Here is an 18,520-nt window from a genome sequence, read left to right on the forward strand (position 1 = left end):
CAACTGATCAGAGAAGTCTACCACACAGCGGCCCTGGACGAGATACTTCCGGACCAGAGCCAAGCGAAGATATTCTCCAAATTTGACTCGGCCGACGGATTCTGGCATTGTGAATTGGAAGAGCAGAGTAGCTCCTTAACGACGTTCCAAACCCCGTTTGGCAGGTACCGGTTCGAGAGAGTACCGTTCGGGTTGAGCGTATCTCCCGAGATCTTCTATAAGAGGTTGATACAACAGTTGGAAGGGCTGGAGGGAACATTCGCCCTCGCAGTCGATGTGTTGATCTGCGGCCGGGGAGTTAATCAGGAGGAAGCGCTGAAAGATCACGATAAAAATCTCAAAAACTTCCTTGAAAAGTGCCAGAAGAACGGCATAAAGCTCAACCGAAAGAAGATCACCCTAAGGGCGCCCCGCACGAAGTTTTTCGGCTTCGAACTGACCGAACAAGGGATTCAAATGGATAAAGATCGCCAGAAGACCATCGCCAACATGAGGGAACCAGGAGACGCGGTGGCACTGAAGAGCTTCCTGGGGATGCTATCGCATATGGCAAGATTCATTCCAAGACAATCCGATGTCGTAGCGCCCATGAGGGAACTTGGTAGGAAAGACACGGAGTGGAAATGGGAGGATCGTCATAGAGAAAGTTTTCGGAAGGCCACCGGGCTGGTCAGCGCGAGCATGCCACTGATGTATTTCGACCCAAAAGTACCGGTCGAAATAGAGTGCGACGCCAGCAAAAATGGCCGAGGACCAGTGCTTATTCAAGAAAACCGACCTGTCTACTTCACCAGCAGAACAATGACGACAACGGAAACGAGATATGCGCAAATCGAAAAGGAACTACGTACTGGCAGTAGCCTACGCTCTGAAGAGATTCCACTATTTCGTGTACCCAAAAGAAGTAACTGTGTTCACAGATCACAGGCCGTTGACAAACATAATTCAAAAAGCAATGGAGGACGTACCGCTTAGACTTCAAAAAATGCTGATGTCGATTCAGAGGTGCAATGTCAAACTGATGTTCCGACCGGGCAGAAGCATGAAATTTGCAGACGCGCTTTCGAGGTGCCCAATCGAGGATCAGCACCGGCAAGATAACTCGGAAGAAGTTCGAGTCATACAAACCCTACCCATCAGAGACACTAGGCTGGGCAAAGAAGAAGCAGCAGCAAACGAGGACCCTACATATCAAAATCTTCTGAAACAAACCCGAGAAGGATGGCCGGCAAATAAGGCGAGAGTCCCAATGGAGCTAAGAGAGTTCTTCCCATATCGGGATCGTCTCACAATTGAAAACGGTCTCGTGCTCAAGAACGATGCCGTGGTGATACCGAAGACACTAAAAGGAAGGAAATCACGAAAGCGTTATGTTGGGCTCACATGTCGGTGCAGAGGACCTACGATCGAGCGAAAGGATGCGTTTTCTGGCCGAGGATGAAGACCGATCTCGAGCAACACACAACAGAGTGCGTGGGCTGTCAGGCTCACCCGAACACGCCGAGGGAAGAACCTCTGAGGCCGCATGAGATCCCGTGCCGCCCGTGGCAAAAAATTGCATGTGACATAGGGGAAGTGGAAGGCGAGAAATTCTTGGTCGTGGTGTGCTGTTACTCAAACTTCATTATGGTCAGTGAACTACCGAAACACTCGACAACTAGAGGCGTCATCAAGAGGCTAACGAGACTGTTCTCGGAGCATGGGATTCGTGATGTCCTGCTCACAGACGCGGACCCTCTATTCCGAGCTCAAGAATTCAGAGAAATCACAGCAGAATGGACAACGAAACACATCATGAGCTCACCCCACTATCATCAAAGCAACGGGAAAGCCGAATCGGCAATCGCGATCGTAAAGAGGATAAGGAGAAGGACGCAGGCGGCGAATCTAGATTGGAGGCGAGGCCTCTTGGCGTACAATGATAGACCTCAGCAAAAACTGGGGGGAGCATCACCCGGGGAAATGTTCTTCTCTCGGCGCATCAGGGCAGGTCTTCCAACAGGGAGGAACCAGCTGAGACCAACAATCAAGCACCACAGTATCGCAATCGCTGCGAGAAAGAAAGCCATAGAAGTCATGAAGAAGACGTATGACAAGGGGGCGAAGGAGTTACCTCCCCTGCAAGTCGGAAACATAGTCAGGATCCGACCCATGAAGCTCGGGTTGAGTAAATGGATGCAGGGTGAGGTGATACAAAAGCTCCCGAATCGAAGCTTCAGAATCAGGACGGAAAGGGGAGTATTGATACGTAACAGAAGACATCTGTTCCTCGTGTCAGCGGATAAGACGAAACCGGAGCTGGTTCGGAAGCAACGCGAACGAGAGCCGACGATAGAGGGTGGCTTCAGGGTCCCCGCTTGGCTGTGGGAGCTCGAGCCGGAAAGTCAGGCAGGAGCGGAGGATGAACTCGCACGGTATGAGCTTAAGACGTCGTCGAGTGGGACAGGAGAGAACCAACCAAAACTAAAAAACCCGGAACCGGCACAGCTAACCTCAGAAAGAACAGACACGTCGGGAGATGAAGAATTCGAAGGTGCCGGAGAGGAAGAGGAACTAGACCCGAACGAGCAGGGTCGACTTGAAGACACCGAAAAGAGGTGTGCGCCGCGCCCCGAGATCGCCGGCGATCGCCGCCGCCGAGCTCTGAGCTCCGCCGTTGCCGCCGAGCTCTGAGCTCCGCCGTTGCCGCCGAGCTCTGAGCTCCGCCGCCGCCGCCGAGCTCTGAGCTCCGCCGCCGCCGCCGAGCTCTGAGCTCCGCCGCCGCCGCCGAGCTCGCAGCACGGCGTCCTGTGGCGGAACGGCGCGCCGTCATGATCCCCATGGTAAATAGTCAAGAGCCCTTCCGAAAGATTTCGGGAGACTTTCGGAGCGAGTCGAGGGAATACAGAAGAAAATGTTCATCAAAGTCAAAGAAAGAGAACCTGGGCCGAGCTCGATGCGCTCGCTCGATGATGAGAATCGTATACGAAAACTTATCTCGCCCGAGAATCGAGACGATTCATAAGTTCTTCTGTCGACTCCTCGCCGCACATCGAGAGACGAAATAGGAATGACGAGCCTGCCGTCTTGTCTTTTCATCCCCGATAATCGAGAGTTCTTGCAGGATAAGTGACTTAGGAATGAATGAACCTGACTTGTGCTCGCTCTTCGATTCCTACTTTCGCCATTCCGAAGCTTACTCCCTCTTTGGTGCCCTAGCTCGCTCCTTGGGATCTACTTTCCTCATGGAGCTCGCTCCGGGTAAGAAAAAACCGCGCCGTGAGTCTCAAGTCCGCTGAAAAACGCCGCGGCGTCCGCCGCCGCCGCCTCCTTCTTCGCCTGTCGCCGCCGCCGGGAAAAATCAAATGGCGCACAGCACTGATACCGAAAGGCAAGACTCGGAAAATACCAAACGAGGTCCGCGGGACAGAGAAAGGCTAAAGAAGCCGGTTCGTTATCAAGAATCGAGGATGGGCAGTATGTAACGAAATCAAAGACGAGCTTCTAAAGAGCGATAGCTTCAAATAAATAATTTAATAAACCAACGAAAGGGAGATGTTGTGGGATGTACATATTGTAGCGGTAATACAAGATAGATAGGGTAACGAAGGGGCGCCAATGATACTTTATTGGTAGGAAAGCCGGCTTTATATAGTACAGTCGGACCCGCTTATAAGAGAGACCTCGGGGAACCGTGAAAAGTCTCTTATAAGCGAGTTTCTCTTATGCGCGGAAACACCCAATCGCGGACGAAATGGTTGGAAGTTGGAAATGATGAACCTTTCTTCACGGGCCCGCATACGTTAGCCTAAGGCGCGTCTTGAAGGCCTAACAAGCAGTCGCAATCGGGAAAAAATCGTTTCGTAGTGAAATTGCTCCGACCTGTCTCTTAAAAGCGAATCCTTCAACATGGAATCCTATGCGGAGGAGAATCGTGACGAGTCTCTTTTGAGCGAGTTTCTCTTATGAGCGAGTTTTCAAGTCTCCTTTGCGCGAACTTTTTAACATGGGAGACTATGGGCTCGGAAACCGGGGAATAGAAAATGTCTCTTTCAAGCGTAAGTCTCTTATATGCGTATCTCTTATGAGCGGGTCCGACTGTGTTCCGCGATGGTGGCGCTAGTATCGCCTAGCACCACATTCGGCCTCGCTACTAGGTCGGACGTCCTCGTTCGAAAGGACGCACGTCCTTGATGTTCACGTTCCGGAGACGCCCTGCCGCATCCTTCAGAACATAGGTCTGCGGGGCAATCTGCCGCACGACTCCCCATGGACCAACGAAGCGCGGGTGTAATTTCTTGGACAACCCACGCCGCACCTCAACCAGGCGAAACAAGACCGCTTGTCCCTCGGTCAATACTGTCGGAAGCTTGCGAACCATTTCGAAAGAAGATTTCATTCGTTCCTGCGCTTCGGCCAAGTAGCGATGTCCTTGCTTAACTTTTTCCGGATCAGGCGCTATACCGTTTGGCGTTACCTTGTGTCCCAGATAAACGACTTCCCTCATAGCGAACATGCATTGTTTGGTTTTCAACTTGAGTCCCGCCGCTTGGATTGACGACAGGACTTTCCCTAGGTCAGAGATATGTGAGTCGAAGTCCTTTGAGTAAATGATGATATCATCCAGATAGACGAAAGCCATTTGGTACTTCATCGGCCCGATAACTCTATCCATTAGTCGCTGGAAGGTTGCGGGGGCATTCGCCAAGCCAAATGGCATTCTTCTGAACTGATGGAGACCATCCGGTGTACAAAGCGCTGTCTTCTCTCTATGATTCGGGTCCATTTCGACCTGCCAATAACCACTCATAAGGTCCAAGGTCGTGAAATACGAATTAGCTGACAGTGCATCGAGTGCATTGAGCTTTCTTCCATTGAGTGTATTGAGCTTTCTGTAATCAATACAGAAGCGTACAGAGCCGTCTTTCTTCTTGACTAGGACCACTGGAGAAGCCCATGGACTCGCAGAAGGCTCTATGATACCATTGTCAAGCATATCTTCAACCTCTATGGCCTCTTTGGCTTATGGTCTGTCGTTGCGCGGGAGCCACCCTGCGGGTCGGGAGTGTTATCGGCGGTATATCGCCGGTAGGAATCGTATGTTTCACCAAACTCGTACTGGACAGCTGGTTCGGTTTCCCAAAGTGATCTTGGAACTCGCCAAGTAGAAGAGATTCCAATCGACTTTTGACGTGAAAACGTCTTTAATTTCACTCAGGGGGTAGAATCAATGTACTTCGTTCTCCATGCAACGAAATTTGAGGCACTTTGCGGTCCGATAACTCGTGTTGTTCAGAACGGATCCAATTGTTGAATGCAGCGATAGGAAGGGAATTTACGGAGGTATCTGCCATTCAATTTTCGTGGTTATGCCTGGCGGCTTTGAAGGTTTCCGGGAGCGATTCTGGATGCACCTGGGGTACCCCCGGATAGTGTATAAATACAGGATTTCCTCTGAAAATATTGAGTTTGTGCGATATATTTGAGAAGAGTGGAGAAGATTCAGGTTTGCTCGACCGGCAGAATACACCATATTGGGCTGGACCAGTCGATCAAGGGGACAATTCCCTGAGATTGATGGAGTTCAGATCAAAGTCGCGATGCACGGTATTTGAGATTATTTCGATCTCCAATTCCTACCGAGTCGCACGACTCAACAGTGGACTCTCTGGGAACAATCTTAATCGCTCCCTTCCGAATGTACGGACAACGTGAGCTCAGCTTCTGCATAAGAGCGGTTCACAAACATTTTGCGATCGCGAACGACGATGCTATCGGCGAGGAGCTTTTCATTGAGTCGCTTCGACCCCGATACCCGATCCTTCGCGTTCTGTCGAGACCTTCGGCATAAAACTTCCCCGAAGCCCCCGGTGGGTAGGAGAGGGGAGGAATTCGCGGAAATACTGAATCCCACGAAGGAAATACATACATCACACATGAGGCATGCTTCCAGCGATTACTCGTTGGATCACGAAGGCCAGAAGGACTCTCAACCGAGAGGATCGAACACGGCTATATAAATGTTCCCTACATGTATCAAAGGCGTTCGACTAAAAGGAGTGCTGAACATGCAAGACGCCGATCGGGCTAAAACTTTGGTCATAAAATCCCGCCCCGAGAGAAGTCCATAGTCTTTCCCAGTTCTCTCATATAGTCAATGCTTGAGGGCGAATTCTCGATAATCATTCAAACACCTTCAAGGTGGCCATACGCGAATAACCTCTGAGAGTTGAACTTCTTTCGGGGCGGGTATACCATGACCAAAGTTTCATCCCGATCGACGTGTTAGGTGTTCAGCACTCCCCTTCTAAGATAAAATCAAGGTACACGCAATTCAAGGGAAGGCTAGAGGTATGTAGTAGGTGTCATTTCACTGCAGCTGTAGAAAGAACTAAGATTTCGAGGTTGCATGAGGAATAGACGTTTTCACGCAATATTACGGTAGTGGCGTCGACACTACCTGCGCGGGTTTTTTTCATCGGCACTCAACTCATCACTTAAACGCAACGTTCCCTTTATGGTGGGAGGACCTGTTTCCGACGGACAGGATGAATCTATCTGGCCCAGAAGCTGCGTTTGACCCAGAGGAGTGCCCGCTTTCGAAGCAATCGGCGTTTTCTCGAGGTTGACTACCATGATCCCGCATAGTCCCTCTTGGTCTGATTCCACCACGCTGCGAGGAGTGATGAATTGTCTCCCTGGAGTACAGTGGAGAATCCCTTCAGTTAGGAGTGTTGCTGATGGGATACCTGCTTCTACGGTGACATACATCCCAGCTTCGGGTGGAATTATCGCTCCTCCTCGAGTTTTGCAAGAAAGACTGCGGTTCGAATAGGATTGTGACTACGTGATGTTCTCTTTGTGGACTAACGAGAACGTTTTAGCGAGAAATGGTTTCCCCAGAATTACGTCTTTGGAGAGGTTATCGATGATGAAGAATGCTTCACGACCACCATCGACATCTAGCTCTACTGCCCCGAGTACCTTCATCCTATTCTTCTGTGCGTCCGTGATGCGAGTATCCACATCAGGCTCGATCATCCCGATGCCTGGGTCCTCGAAGTCGATGATTGACGCAGAGATTGCGTTCACGTCTGCTCCCGTGTCGATTGTTGCCGTTCTCGTTCCACCGAGTATCTTGACTTGTGTCTCGAACGGATTCTCGGCATTTTCAATGCACTGTAGTCGAATGTTTCGTGGGATTTTCAAGCAGGTGCAAGGTGCCCGCTTTGACCGCACCTGAAGCAATGGCGGGTTTGAGACGTTTGTTTGACTCGTTCTTACGACCAATCTCCTGGTCTCAGTCGTCTCCCTTGTACTTCTGTATCTTTCCTTTCCTGTGCTAGGGCGGTCTGTACAACCGGCTTCGCGCTTTCGATGTATTTCTCTGCGATCTCCATTAGAGATTCGAAATCTTCTGGGTTTGTTGCGATAATGAAGTTTCGGAAGCCTGTCGATGTGCAGGATTCCTGAATATCTTCGAAGAAATCTTCCCAGACGAAGGGAATGTTTACTTCCCCGAGGAGTGCCTGTTTCTTCCGGATGAATGTCGTTAAGTTCTCGTCCGATTTACGTTTTCGGTTGTAGTAATCGGCCGGGTTGATTTTCTTGCCTTTCGGAAAGCGGGTGTAGAATTTAGTTTTGAAAATCTTCCAGTTCGCTGTCGTCCCCATTTCTGTTATGAACCATGTCTTGCTATCGTCATCCAGGGTGCGATAGGCCGACCGAAGTAGTTTTTGTTCCGACCAGTTCCTCATGAACGCGTCCATCTCTAATCGTTTGATCCACTTTCGTGGCTTTTCGCGATCGAACGCCGGAAGGTCGTTCTGTGGAGTGAGGTTCTCCAGTAACGCTGTAAGGGCTTCCATGGTCAGGGACTGCGGTGGTGGAGGTATTGGAGGGGGTGCACAAGGTTGAACATTGGCATTGTTGTCTTCCATTGTCTGTCAGCAGTGTGGTCGGAGATCCCCGGCAAGGAAATGTCCGGATCCTCGACCTCGGGGGCATTGAATAATTATCATTCGATATTGCTGATAGCCTGACGGAGAAAGCGGGAAAGGGGCGGACAAGAATATCGCCTCTCGGTGCCGGATAGACTGCTTATAAGAACGCGCGGATAAAACGGATATCAGACCATCCTAGTCCCTTCGAACGAGTCCAGGAATTCTGAAGTGAGTGTCAGCGGCTCCAGAGTCTCATTTCGCCCATGCTCCGCTCACGGACTCTCACCGGCAGCCGAAACAACCGACACCTCGACGCTCATCCTCGCTGCCAGCCCGGATATCCTTCTAGACTATGGGCCAGCAAACTGAACGCCGCGAGATGGAACGACAGACGTGACACTGTGAGCGATACACAAAAGTCAACCTCAGAGTCTACCAAAACCTTCCGGGATCAAAATCGGAATCGGATCGCATTCGTTCCCGTTCTCCTATACTAGCTTGAATGACTTCAGCCATGTGATCCGTTCTAAATGAGAGGAGCTCTCGAGTCGAAAATCGTCTCAAATTCATAAAGCACCGACGTATGGTATATTCATTTCACCCCATGAGAAGAATCGAGCTTGTTCCCATCCAAGGCCGACAATTATACGATCGCATAGGGCAAGCATCGGAGGGACTCGCTCGATACGCTCTCGCCGATACATTTGGGGAGAAGGGGGTCGACACGAGAGGGGAGCAATACAGAACCCTCCGGAAATCCGATAATAACGGCATTGGAAAGAGAACGACTGAACGATGCCGAGGGAACTGCGAGTATGTCAGGATGCCGCTCACCAGATAATTCAAAATGACCGACCTCGATCGAAGATGATGGGAGCGCAGCCGGGCACGGATCTCTAACAGAAGGGCAGAAGCACCTACATGCGAAAGTTCTCCGGAAGATATCGGCATCGTTTACGACGGCAGTCGATGAAACCGCCCACGTGGACAAATTTTCGAGATAGACCGATTGCGAATATATTCAGTCGATTTATATACCCAAATCATCCGATGCGCTGAGCCTCTTCCTGTGGACCCGCTGAGCTTGAGACCGATGGGAGGGTCGAACAAGCCGACCACGAACTCGCCCTCACGAATCCTCCAGATGACCGCTTGCGGGGATTCCATGTGAATATGTCAAGGATTGAGTGGCTTTATACAAAATTCCACGCGAGATGCGCAAGGGTCTCGAGAACACCGACGAGGTCAAGATTGTATTTCCATACTAACATCTGTCATCGAGACTGCGCGGCGGAAAAGGTGGCCCAAAATAATTCGGCTTGAAATCCCTTCCGCTCTCTTGGCGAAGCAAGAGCCTACAATGAGAGACGGCATACAAGATCGGAACGACGAGAGCTGCTCTCAGACAATATTCGAAGATGATTGAATTTTTCTCCCTTCAAGTGAGGTCGAGACAGGGGCGGATTCAGGATTTTTCACAAGGCGCGGTCAACGTATTTTGGGAGGGGGCGATACGAGCCCGTCTGCGCGATCAACACGGGAGGTGTGGGAGGATCGAAGCGGTATGGGAGGGGCGAAGGCCCGATCGCCCCTCCCCGTCGATCCGCTACTGGGTCGAGTATCGGTTCACGTGAGACAGGAACCATTAACACCGAATTGGCATCCAGGCCACCCAGGGAAGGATCCCCACCGATTGCGCGATCATTAATTTTTCTTCGTGAAACATGGCAGGTCTACAAGATAGTGGTACCGTTCTGGCGAGACAGGGGAAAGATGCTCAGGTTGATCTCGGAATCCGGGGCAAATGGAGCCCCGATTCGACTCCGCAAAAGCGCATGAGCCGACTTCGCGGAATTTCGCGGACTAGGGAGAGACTTTCCGGACTCATCGGAAGACTCTGATGGTACTCCAACGATACAAAAACCTGGGAATCACGCTCCGTATCGAGAGTAAATACATGACTCGGAGAAGGAGTGGGGAAAAAAATCTGACCCTCGAGGCGGGGAAGAATGCCGAGTCAGATGCATGCGAAGTTCCCATTGAGCATCAACATTCATTGGGGTGGAAATGCTCTCGGTCGGGAGTCGGGAGTGCAGCTGAGCCCGCCCTGACCTGCATTGAATCGATAAGGACCGAGACAGGAGCGCGGAAATCGAGGGAAAACTCAAGTGCAAAGAGCTCAGGATAGAACCGAGCCGGAATGGATTCGGAATGGCTCAGACGGAATGTCAAGTAGGAGCACCTCAGGCCTCCTCAGACAGGTGACCTTGTTCAGAACTGCGGACGAACTCCGAAACAGTCATACGCGAGGCAGCCGCCTCTTGGCGAACTCGAGACTAGGATGTTCGCACCGCACGAAATATCGGTCGCTTTTTCCGAGAACACGGGAAGGCGGTTAAGACCGCGGAACACTCATGCTGAAGGATCTGCTGAGAGAACGCCTCCGAAACAGGGTCAGATGCCTACACCGACTCTTCCCCGACCCCCGATCAGCGAATTCCCGATCCCCCGCTTTTTGACCCGCTCGTTCAGCGGAGTCCCTGAACGCTCCTGGTTTGGTACAGAGAAATAAAGAAAAAAGAGACGAGAATCGATGGGATTACGAGGAGAATTTCATCTGCCACATCGCTTGAAAATTCGCAGATCGCGCAGGACTCCGGAGCACGGACGAGAGAGAGCGTCCGATGGCTCGCTGTTCTCCATTCGAAACCTGCTTGAGCCTGCGCAGAGCGATATATACCGCGTGGGCTACATCTATCTGTATTCGAAAGCTCGAGTCTCTCGGCGCGGTGCCTTCCAGCTCCAATTATTGCAAGTAGGAAGTCGCATCGATCCGCCCGTCGCGCGGCGGCCCGTCATTCTATTCGCTTTCGGCCCTCAGACTCTTCGAAATTCCAGCAACATCCCGTCCTGATTATCATAAGTCTGCGCTTCGGACATCCCCGAATCACGTAACACTTTCGTTTCGAATAATTTCGGTTCTAAATGCGAGAGTCGATCCTCTTTCTCAAGGCGCCTCCTATCCCTTCCTTCTCCCAATCTCTGTCACGATCCTCCATCGTTCCCGCGTGAGCCCGAGATCGGGAGGCAGAGCGGCGAGCAGAGACGCGATCGAGCAGCTGTCTCCCCCGCATGCTCAGCGAAGATCCCGACGGTATTTTCATACCAGCGCTAGTTTACATGCAGCTGGTTCCTACCCTGGATTCAGGAATGGCCTCAAACGAGCTTCTTGAGGCCTAGGATGAGCCAAGCAGAATAATATACGAGTTGCGAATCATTTTTCATGTATCGAGCCCCAAGGCTCCGAACCTCGCGTCCGCCGGAAGCGTACTCCGCTGCAAGGGTGAAGCATGAAGCGTTCGATGTACTGAGAAGAACGGAGTCGCACTGATCCGAGCTGTCCGGGAGATGAAACCCCTCGATATCATTGACAGAATTATTTTGAAGACAAACCGAATGATATGATTTCACACTCGCGGAGCGGGATACCTAGAAGCTCCTTATCGTTAGCCCTCGATCGTATTTGGATTACAAATACGTCTCAGGACTTGCCTGGCCTCGATTTTTTTTCGAAACTTGCGGGAGAGGACTGACTGAAACCTGAATGCGCAGAGAGATCGCTACGACTTTCTTTTGGCTCCGCAGACGGGACGATTTGCCCGAAAATAACATGAAAATCGGATCGAGATCTCGTCCGACCTCCGATGGTGACGATCCTCTTCTTCATCTCCCTCCCGAGCTCATCCTAATCGATTGCGCGTCATGAAAGGGTCTCAATGGGATCGAAACATTCCGAATCGCGAGGAGTAGAAGGAACATAATTATTACTGCTAGAGACTAGAGATTGAAGAAGTCAGATTCATGAAGCGTCCTGGTGCAAAGAACGGGCCTCGGAGCAGTCAGACTACCGCGGAGCCGAGTCCAATCCAAGAAGGCTCTCGAATCCGAGCTCGTTCCATCGTCTGATTAGGAAAACAGGGAATTCGGACCTCGTAAACGGATGAGACGAGAATGAGCGTGTGGTCTCGATCACCTCGAGCCACGACTCGGGAGAAGAGATTTGGCCGCGCGGGATATCGGAGGGATCGAGAATTGAACCGAGATCTCGATAATTATCAGTTATCCTCAAGGCTCGAATTGCGCGGGGAATTCCTTATGGTGAAGTAAACTTACGCTTAGGGGAGTCCGCTTATCCGCAGGTGGAGCACTGATTCCGCTCATCATGCGAGCCTTGAACACATTTCGGTGAGTTTATCCAGAGAGCACGAATACACTTTTTGTCAGCGACCACGAATTCACTTTTTGGCAGCGACCACGGTCACAAACTCCACGGAAACCAGCCAGACGGTTGCGGCGACTCCTCTGCCGCCACGGCACCCACAACGCTACTTCGTTATCTTCGCCATACTAACGGACCCGGACCGACATGTTGGGCTGTGGCGCCGCCGCTGGGTCGCGCGCCGTTCCTAGCTCATTTCGGCCGGAATTTCGAAAACTCCCGGAATTCACGACTTCTGGAAGGACAAGGGGTTTCGAATCAGGCATTCTGCTGCTTGCTACTAGGCTAGCAGGGAGAGATTCTCATTCCGAAGATGGATCGAAGATACGAAGGAAGTCATAGCGAGGGCAGCGGCCGGAGTAGGCCTAAGGCGAAGCCTACGTCGCAAATAACAAATGCGTCTTTTTTTTAAGGTCTACCACGAATCTTCTCGGCGCCCTTGCTCAAAACTTGAAGAATCCATCTACCGCTTATGGCGAGGCAACCATGCTTCGGAAGCGATCATCACGTGCAAGGCACTGATGGCGCATGGCGCGGTGCGGGGGATGGGACGTGCGAGATATAGAAAACCGCGGAGGTCGCTCCAAGGCCGCGAGCTACTGACACCTCGATCACGAGATAACATCTACCGGTTCGATCACGACGGAAAGCGGCATTAGACCATGAGACGAGACTGGGACAGTAGAGATGATTTCCGGGGCTGCGAACTCACTCAGAATCACGGGAGGAGAAGAGTAAGGGCCGGGTGGGTAAAAGCAGGGCAGGAGCATTCGCGGAATCCACTTCTTGAAACAAGACCTCGATCATGAAGCAATGAAAAGTGATGCCGAAAGCTCGGAGAGGTCCGAGGATCTCACAGCGCACGACCGGTCTTCGTCGATCCTTCAAACGGTCGAACGATATCGTGGATCGTAGAGCAGTCGAACAGAGTTGAAGGGAAAGAGCTACTAGAGAGAGCAAAGACTTCAAGAACCCCGAGACCTCCGGAATAGTCAGGGATCAGGCTGAGCTCAAGCTCCCAAGTAAACGGGTCCGGCGACTCACGCTAATCGGGGCGTACATCCGCAGAGGAGGCACAGATTTCGCTCATGACGCGAGCCCTTAACACACTTGAGGGAACTGAGAGACATGACGGAGATACCGTTGAGATCAATCACTTCAATTCAGGCAAACACGGCCGGACGCTCGCCGCGATTGCTTACGCAGTACACGACCGTTTCGTTATCTTCGACAGACTAATGGATCTGGACCAACACGTAGGGCCATGGCGCGCCGCTGCCACCGCCGCCGCGCGCAATTCTCTCTCGATCGAGCGAGCAGACCTCATTTCGGCTGCGCATTAGAATCCCGAAAACTTCCGGACTTCTGACTCCCTACAGGTCGAGGGATTTTGATTCAAGCATCTCTGCGCCGGCCTCGCAGAGAGAAATTCCCGCATAGAGATGATACATAGAGTGATGGGACGAGGGACGTCTTTAGCAAGGGCAGCGGCCAGGAGGCGCTGTAGGCCAAAGCGGAGAATAGCGAGGGACAGAAAATTTCCTACGATAAGTAGCGAAAGGCAAAGCCGCAGGCGCGAGCCCAGGATTTTTTTGGGGGAAGGAGGGCCATCGTCTTGATGGGGGCAAACTACCGATGATGATGAGCCTCAACATGGAAGTCCATGGGCCAGAAAGAGATCTTGAGGGGGGCCATGGCCCCTTGCCCCCCCCTCTGGGCACGCCACTGCAACGCCGCCCCGGAACGAGAAAACGGATGTGGAACGAGCCTAAATGCGGGCGGGCCGCGCCCAGGCTACAGGGCCCTCGAACCCGGGTTTATCGCGAGCGATTCGACATGGGACCTGAGGATTGGAATCGGAATCCGTGTAGGGGGTGCGAGGATGACTGCCGTGAGTCTGTAGGGGAGAACGGCGAAACCGAGGCTTCGAAGAGGCGCGATCTTCTTATCGCGTCGGTCCCTCCACTCACTCCAGCAAGCTGCGTCGGCGCTCAAACTTTTCGCTTACTCATGGAGCGTTAGAGCAAAGCCTGGGGAGACTTTTTCCCATATCCTGACTGGCTTCGGAGCTGAACAGCCTAATCGGCGAGCCTTTGTGGTGGAGTCGGATAGATTGCGTAACCCAGAGTATCGGGGAGAGGTTGGCATCCGGGCCTCCACCTACTCTCGGCGCCATACGATTCCCGTTTTCCGCTCGAACGGAGCGGCGATTCATCGTCTGCTTTCCATGCTTCTGTGACTTTTATCGGGGAAGCCGTTCGGCGAGTCCCGGGTTATGTGTTGCCGTTACGTTTTCCCTTCCTTTCCCCTCGATATTTCTCAGCTATCCGTGGAAAAGACGGAACCGCGGGGAGACTCGATATAGGGAAAATAAGTCATTGAGAACAAAAGATGGAGGGAGGGCGAATTCCGATCCGGGCTGCCTATCAAAGGAAGCGGACGAGATGGATGAAGGACATTGTGAAGCTTCATTGCCATTATCGTCCTGAGCAGCATTCCGATTGCGCTTAGCGGGTGTGCTTTCCTGCCGGAATCCGGACCGCGCCAGATAGCCTAACGCAGTCGGGATGTCTTATGTAGAACAGGGAAACCGACGAAGACCTACGAATCAAAATATTCTTTAGTCCATTTGATTGAGGAACTTTCTGTGGTCTATTACGAAATCGGGACCGGATCAAGATGTTGAGATGGGGAGTTGTCAGCGGCCTTCTGAAGAGATGCCAATCGAACGAGCATGCATCAGACGGTGGGTTCCAGCGGAACTTAACTGCGATGGGGACATCGATGGAAGAAGTTATCGAAAAGCCAATGATAACGACGGATGAAATCACGTTGAAAATGAAGCACGAATATTGAAGCTGTTCGAGAATTCTTCAGGAGCGCGAGAAACGGACGCCTCCGACATCATACAATGGCTCGGTTCGTCACTTTTATCGCAGATATCGGACGGCAAGTACATATAACGGGCGCATGAATGCTTGGCGAATATGTTCGCAATCGTATCGATACTTTCACTCTGATCGGCGTCGCTGTGAGGACTCCGAGTCCGAGGACTCCTTTTGCATGTACTGATCAATGGCCGTCTCTATCTGATCTGGCTGTTATTGATATGGATGTGCACCGCGTACGTGAATCTCTTCTGAAATTGATGGCGCTTCCCCGAACAACACACGGTTGAACTTCTTCACGATGGAACTCGGTGCTCAGAATCCCGCAGCCCTCCTGGACAGTGCCTCGTAACGAATGTGCTGATTGACTCTGACGAACTACGAAATCACTATATCGAAATTTGAATACAACTATTTCTATACGGTATACGGCCCGGTCAGAGCTTGTTGACCGAGTCGTAAACTCGGCGCAATGCAAGGAATTTCGACAGCACACTCGAGACTCGGAAGACAAGAATGAATATTTTATCATACTATGCTCCTGCTCTGTTGCTCTCGCTGGATTTTTCTCCTCACTCACTCGCTTCGGCCTACTGCCTGATATCGATCTCTCCCGCGGAGAAGTGGACCATTTGAACTCTTGTGGAGGGGTAGGCCAGATCGATGTAACTGATTCGGAATCTGCTAGCCATCGCTGCAAGGGTTTCAACATATTCGTCTCATCGCGAGCTACCGCCCCTCGCTGTTCCGAGTGATAGTGTTGATTAGGGGTGCGCTTTGTTCGAACCTCCGTACCCCGTTCCAACCAGGAATCTCCGGCGAGAGAATTGCATCCTGTATGCACATACATACATGTGTCTGAGTGGTCCGGTCATTCATGTGCATGAGTGATGAATATGCTCATTCTGGCCCGTCACCGCTCCTCCAGAGTGTGTTTGGACTCTGCTTCCGCAGTGATCTTCCCTCTCGAATAACCGAAGTTGCTCCTCTGCTTCGCGGGTAATCATTCTTGTGAAGATACTGATGAGGAAAGCTCTCGGGACTACACTCCGGATAGAGGCCTCGAAACTAAAAAAAAGTGACTGCGCGGATCCCGGAGGACGCGCTGTTCTCCGGCAAGCCTGCTTCATAGCTTCGCCAAGGTCTGCAACGAAGGAACCCCACCATTATCGAGGACGAGGTTCGGCCCGGACAATTTTCTTCGAGTGGTTCGTCCACGTCTTGAGTGAAAGTTCGCCCCGAATCATCAGGGGCGCCCAGTCGTGATCTCATATCAGTCTGTGATATCGAAAAAGGATTGTGGTAGAAGTTGGGAGATTAATCGCCCTCTTTTCGGGGACGAGGGCATACCGATTCGGGACAAACCTGTCTCGGCATATTTCATCCAGATCCATAGATGTAACCGGAGATTCCGCCGAGGAGGATGGAATGCTCAATCCTATACCCGGCTCTTTCGGGGATTCCCTATTCTGAAATATCCGACACCCGCCCAGATATGCTCTTCTGCCCTCATGAGTCAAGTGATGAAACAGGATGCAAATCACAAATATGTCAAGAAGCGGAGTCCCTGAGGGGTGATCAGAGTCTTTCCGAGCGAGATCGTGTTGTGGAATCCTGCTGATGGGCTCTGCGCCAGAAAAGGAGCGGACAGCCCGATCCCGCTCAGAGTCTCAGCAAAGATCATCAAAAGAATTCTCTCGACCCTCCCGCCGTGGAACTTCAATCCTGTCGGATTCCAATCCCCGTTGCTTGTACGCGTCGAGCCGAATTCTCAGCTCCATTGATACTCCTAATGGCTCGAGCAGCTTGGCGAAAGTGAGACAAGCAAGTCACTGGACGACCCGACACTTCGACATCCGCACCCGACACGGACACCCGTCCTCATGTTTATTGCTGACGCTGCCGGTTAGGGGAAGATACAGACAGTACGTGGAATACTGTAGAGGAGTAAATATCTCCTGGATTGATAACCTTTTCATGCTCAGGGAGCCAGGAGCTAGTTGCATCGATGAGGCAACTTCGTCACCGTTTCCGGAGTGATGCACAAGGATCTTGAGTGTTTGTGAAGCGCTGACAAAACCGTGGGTCTTGACATCAACTCCCCATAGCCAGATTCAAGCCTCGTATGACCCTTCTCGAAGAATGGAATCGCTGACATCCTCGGCTATGCTGTCGGAAATCGTAGCTACCCTCCATGAGGACATGACCGCAAGTGAGGTCATGGTTGCCTTGATATCTGGAGCAGCTCTGAGCTACAAGTACGATTCGGCATTGCGACCATTCCCGTCTATGTTCATTCGGGGCGGCGAGAAAGACATATCGGCTCTCCGGATGGCACTCAGTCGGATTCCCAAGCTTTCTAGAATCTCTGAAAACACAGCTCTCGACCATCAGGCTCTGACTCTGCTCCACTGGTGTCTGTGCTGCCAGCCCTTCAAACTTCGTACGGGAGAGAAATTTCCGGGAGCCGATTATCTTGTGGAGGTCGAAGTTTCGTCTCAACAGCGAAGACTATTTGAAGGAGCGAAATTGAGTCATGATTCCCCGGTTCGGTCAGCCTTTCACGGTACAAGACTAGAAAGCGTTTTTTCAATATTGACCTGCGGACTCTTGGCGCACATGAACAAGGCCGATTTATATGGGAGAGGCACGTATCTGACCACAGAACGTCACGTGGCTCAAAACTTCACGAATTCCGCTTCGATATGGCCGAATTCTTCGCTTGGATCTCAACTGCGGTGCATCACCATCTGCGAATACATAGCTGACCATCCAGATGTTCGTAGCAAAGAGCGGCAAGAGAGGCATCAGACCGCCATCCCTGAGAAATACCTTCTAGTCAAAAACAATGCGGCGGTCAGGATAAAATCCCTGATTCTGTATTCGACTAAATCCTCGAGAAAACTCCTCTCAAGCCGAAATATCGCACGCTGCTGGTCTCATGTGAAAACGAATAAGCTCTTGATCGTTGTGCTGATTTACATAGTTCTCGTGACGTTTTCCAAATTTTCGAGGAGTGGTCCTGTTCGGAAGCTATGGTTGATGCTGCACAATGATCATAATCATCGATAGAATAATAAATGTCGGGATACCCCGATACAATCTTTGAAACATATTGGGCTCATTCGTCCCGTGAATCTTGATTGTGCGCTGAGAGCTAGGTCATACATCCTCGAGGGCACTGTCAGGAATCATCGGATCCATTCTGAACGTGTCACATGTCAGGCTCGGACGCGGCGTGACGATTTTTCTGTTCCCACGGCATCTCGGTGAGGCTCGGCTCGTAAAACTTATTGGTCTATTGTGCTCTGTCCCGTGCCAGCCGTTTTTCCCATTCCATTGGCGGAATGCGGTCCTAGTGAGTAGACTGTCGAGTCTCCAAATGGTATCCTAATCTGCAGAAACTGACGGTCTCCTGTTCGAGGTGAAAA

The 18,520-nt window shown here is 51.5% G+C and overlaps 1 protein-coding gene across 1 annotated transcript; it reads left to right on the plus strand.

The window, feature by feature from the left end:
* The first annotated feature begins 17,145 nt into the window (after window positions 1-17,145).
* Window positions 17,146-18,161, plus strand: Parp16 (Poly(ADP-ribose) polymerase 16). The gene has a single exon (XM_018639192.1). The coding sequence runs from the start codon at window positions 17,232-17,234 to the stop codon at window positions 18,159-18,161; it is 930 nt and encodes a 309-aa protein (XP_018494708.1). The 5' UTR covers window positions 17,146-17,231.
* Window positions 18,162-18,520: the final 359 nt, after the last annotated feature.

The sequence above is a fragment of the Galendromus occidentalis genome, unplaced genomic scaffold (assembly GCF_000255335.2).
Source record: "Galendromus occidentalis unplaced genomic scaffold, Mocc_1.1 scf7180000077404, whole genome shotgun sequence".
NCBI classification, from domain to species: Eukaryota; Metazoa; Arthropoda; class Arachnida; order Mesostigmata; family Phytoseiidae; genus Galendromus; species Galendromus occidentalis.

What these genes read in the sequence shown, in the direction of transcription:
- Parp16 (XM_018639192.1), top strand. Translation starts at nt 17,232, where the DNA reads ATGGAATCGCTGACATCCTCGGCTATGCTGTCGGAAATCGTAGCTACC.